The 4007-nt window shown below is 42.9% G+C and overlaps 1 protein-coding gene across 1 annotated transcript; it reads left to right on the forward strand.

Moving 5' to 3' along the window:
* Window positions 1-771: 771 nt before the first annotated feature.
* Window positions 772-2730, forward strand: J056_003537 (uncharacterized protein; the record flags this gene model as incomplete). The annotated part of the gene is made up of 2 exons (XM_009272234.1): window positions 772-990; window positions 1042-2730. 2 exons carry the CDS (start codon window positions 772-774, stop codon window positions 2728-2730), a joined length of 1908 nt encoding a protein of 635 aa, XP_009270509.1.
* Window positions 2731-4007: the final 1277 nt, after the last annotated feature.

Raw genomic sequence — 4007 nt, forward strand, 5'->3', positions numbered from 1 at the left:
ACCACCACCACCACCAAATCCGCCTCCACCACCAAAGAACATGTTGAATAGATCTTCTGGGCTAACTTCAGATTCGAATTGTGGTCCTGCGCGACCTGTAGATCTCATTCCAGATCTCATTCCAGCAAATGGGTCACCACCACCACCGGATCCGAATCTGGCATCAGGATCTGAACCAAATTTATCATAAGAAGCACGCTTATCTTGATCAGAGAGGATCTGAAAAGCTTTACTGACTAACTTGAAAGCCTCATCTGCGCCTGGAGCTGAATTCTTATCAGGATGTAATTGAAGTGCGAGTTTTCTATAAGCTTTCTTGATGTCGTTGTCTGAGCAAGTCTTTTCAATGGCAAGGATTTCGTAATAAGCAGAGGTGTTACAGCTAGTAACACGCTTAACGAGGGACTGTTGAGCAGGAGTCCAGCCTTTGTTTGAAGATTCCTGAGGTTTTCCAGATTTCTCAGATTTCTCAGATTTCTCTTTGCGATTACGGAGGTTGGAAGAGGTGGGGGAGTGGGTGTGATTGGGAGTGTCTGTGGGAGTGCCTGTTGTAGTACCTGTGCCTGTACTTTTGCCACCACCAGCCCTCTTGATAGCCTCTATTTGGGATATCAGGTCAGCTGCCTGCTGCATGTGTCCAATGCGCTGTGACTTGTTTGCAAACTTCAAAGCCTGATCAAGATTACCGCTATTAAAATAATTTAAAGCCAAATTAAATGATTTTTTAGCATCCTCGCTCATCTTTATCTTGAGGGTTGCCTATTAACGTTGATGAGCGGTGGCAGCGGCAGCGGCATCGGCGACAAAAGGGAGAGAAGCGCTGAAGATACAGAACACACAGAATCAACAGACTCAGCCAATTTCAAGCAGATAAAGAGGCAGCAGAAGAAACATAAGAAATCTCATGCAGCTGCAACGACAACCAATAAACCAACAATGTCTTTCGATTTGAATCAGATTAACAGAAGAAACAACAGATACGCTATTCACGTCGGTCTCCTTCTTGTTCAAATGTGAAGTTTTTCTCTGACTCACTTACAGGACATAAGGGATTTAATATTGCACCTTTCTGCAGATGGACAAAAGAAGAATTGGATGAATGTCAGTAATCACTCAAATATTCAACATACTGTTGTTATTATGATTCCTGGTATCACTTTCTCTTGCTTAGGTATCGATAACCCACAGCTTAACGCTCCCCAGCCTTTCCCTTTATCCCCCTCTAATCCCTCTGAAAATTTGCTTCCTATCATCAACTCCCTATACTCTCACGCTTTACCCGTGAGAGCTCCAGGTGACGCTCAGCGCCTTTACTCCCCCGCTCAGCACATCCTCAACTCCCCAATTCCTCCTCCCGAGAAAGCCAGACAACAAAAACTTGCTCAGGAAAAAGCCGGTGTTAACCTCCCAAACCCTGGAAAACTTTCACCACCCGCTTTCCTCATCGACATTAACCATATGCGCGAAAACGCTTATCCTATCCCATCCTGGATTGGTGATGACGTCAAATCTTTACCAGAGTACCCGTTACCACTCAACGACGGCGTTGATGATTCTGATCATCTAGAAAATCTGTCTCAATTTCAGCGCACTTGTATTCAAGATGATGGTTGGCTAGAAACTCCGAAACTTGAAGTCTACCCTCGTCTCAACAACCCACGCGTTTACGGTTTGGATTGTGAGATGGTTATGACTGATCAGGGGTCTGAGTTGGCCAGGGTAACTCTCATCGACTACGCGTCTTCTGAAAAAGTTCTTGACGAGCTCGTTAAGCCTTCTGGCAACGTTGTCGACTACCTCTCCAAATACTCTGGACTTACTAAGGACATTCTCGATGGTGCAACTCTCGACCACAAACAGGCTCAGCAAAAGGTCGCTGATTGGATCACACCTTCCACCATTCTCATTGGTCACTCCCTCGAATCTGATTTTAAGGCTTTGAAACTCCGTCATCCTTGGGTGATAGATACCGCACTAGTGTATGAGCATCCACGCAGAATGCCTTTCAAGCCATCATTGAAGTGGTTAATGAAAAAGTGGTGTGATAAGGATATCCAGAGCGGTACTGATGGTCACGACCCCGAAGAAGACGCCAAGAGTTGCCTTGAGCTTCTCAGGAAGAAACTACAGTATGGACGAAACTTTGGTAGTCTGCCTAATGAGATGGAATCTATCTTTACCAGAATCGCACGCGTAAAGCAGTCTCATCTTACTAATACAGACGAGCCTAACAAGGTCGGAGCCTGTGTTGATTATGGCAACCCTGGTCAATTTCATGGTATGAAAGCAAAGACAAGTATATCGTGCAAGAACGATGATGAGATAATAGATGGTGTTATAAAAACATCTCAAGATCACGATCTCGTTTATGGCAGACTCACTGAACTGCAGGTGGCACTAGGTTGGAGTAATTCACCAAATGAGAGCGCCAATTCAGTACAAACAGCACCTATTGAATCAGCTTATGCTGCGCTTAACAACCGTATTGAGAAATTACATCAACATCTTCCACAAAACACTGCATTGGTTCTTATCTCCCCACACTCAGATCCACGCCCTTCACTCGACCTGAATCGGCGCAGATTAGCTTACCAGGAGGCATACAAAGCAGCTAATGCCGACGCTAGCAAAATTGACCAAGACAAGATATTTATGAGAGAGGACGACGAGAAGTTGCTTCACGAAGCTGAAATTGCAAAGGCTGGTATGACCTTTTTCCGTATCAAGTGAAGTTATTTATATTTGTAATGTAGATTTAGATTATTTGAAAGGTATGTTGTGCTCCCTCTGTGCTGTCTTAAATCCTTGAGGACCTAGAAGAACAAGACCTTGGCGATGACGTAATATTTTTCTAAAGACTAAATAGGTACTTTAAGTTGCTATGAAGAGGTAATTTGTGATTAGGAGTTTGATTTCTTTTTATGTTATCATAGATGTTTTGCTTGCCTCAGGAGACATTCTTCTTTTAAAAAGACCATCACCTTCATCAGACAACCGCGAGATTAATATATCGAATTAAGCATTCCGATAATGAAATGGAGACCGTATGATTGATCAAAGAGGTGCAAGAAATCAAAGAAGGACGATGACCGAATAACGCGTCTGGACGATTGTGGTTGGAATACAGGTTCTCTATTACTATTTCGCGATGTAGAATAGCAAGTACCAATCACTGGAAATTTTACCAATTATACTGATTTAAATTGCTGTCATTGTAAAAACAATGCATCGCAAAGGATTGAGTTTAACGTATACTTGCTGAGGCAATCTTGATTTCCCTATAGCTACGATATAGCTGAATAGCATGCTTGTCATTCCTGATTTGGACCTTGTGGCGTTTGTGGGTGTTGGATTGCCATGTAATGCCGATCCTAGCCGATAAACGTCTGATAGAGCTCAAACACCAACAAAAGTAGCAAAGATATCTTTCGAATTGTTATCTCGAAATGTTTGATCTAAGTAGCACGAATCAGGAACCAAAAAGGGTTCAGAAGAGAAGTGTTATGAGTGATTAAGGTATGCTGCGTTACTAACGCATGTGCTTTAAACACGTAACCTGTTAGTCTTCACCAAAGCTGTCTTGCTCGATTGTCTGTTAACGTCCGTCAGCTGCCAAAGATATTAAATCAAGCCCATCGTAGCTAAACTAGCACCACCATTTACTATAAAAACAGTTGAAAACTAACAGCGTAAAACTAAGCCTAATTTGGACGCGTTGTGATCCTCTGATGCGACTAAAGGTGTAATTTTAAAATGTGAGGGAAGAAACCAGCAATTAAAGTAACCAAGTTCTTGAATACCAATGCAGGCTAGATTATGCCGCAGTTTCATGCCTTATATCCATTTCTCCATTCGAATATCATCAATGTTCGACATTCCCAACGCTAATTTCCTGATTCGGCCACATGCCTCATCTTCATTTTAGCGCGCTTGTGGGATATAAATGGGAGAAACCGCTTGATCATCTACCCCCACAATCTCTTTCGACTTTATAGAATCGCCTGGCG

This window comes from Wallemia ichthyophaga, assembly GCF_000400465.1.
Source record: "Wallemia ichthyophaga EXF-994 unplaced genomic scaffold scaffold48, whole genome shotgun sequence".
In the NCBI taxonomy this organism is placed as follows: Eukaryota; Fungi; Basidiomycota; class Wallemiomycetes; order Wallemiales; family Wallemiaceae; genus Wallemia; species Wallemia ichthyophaga.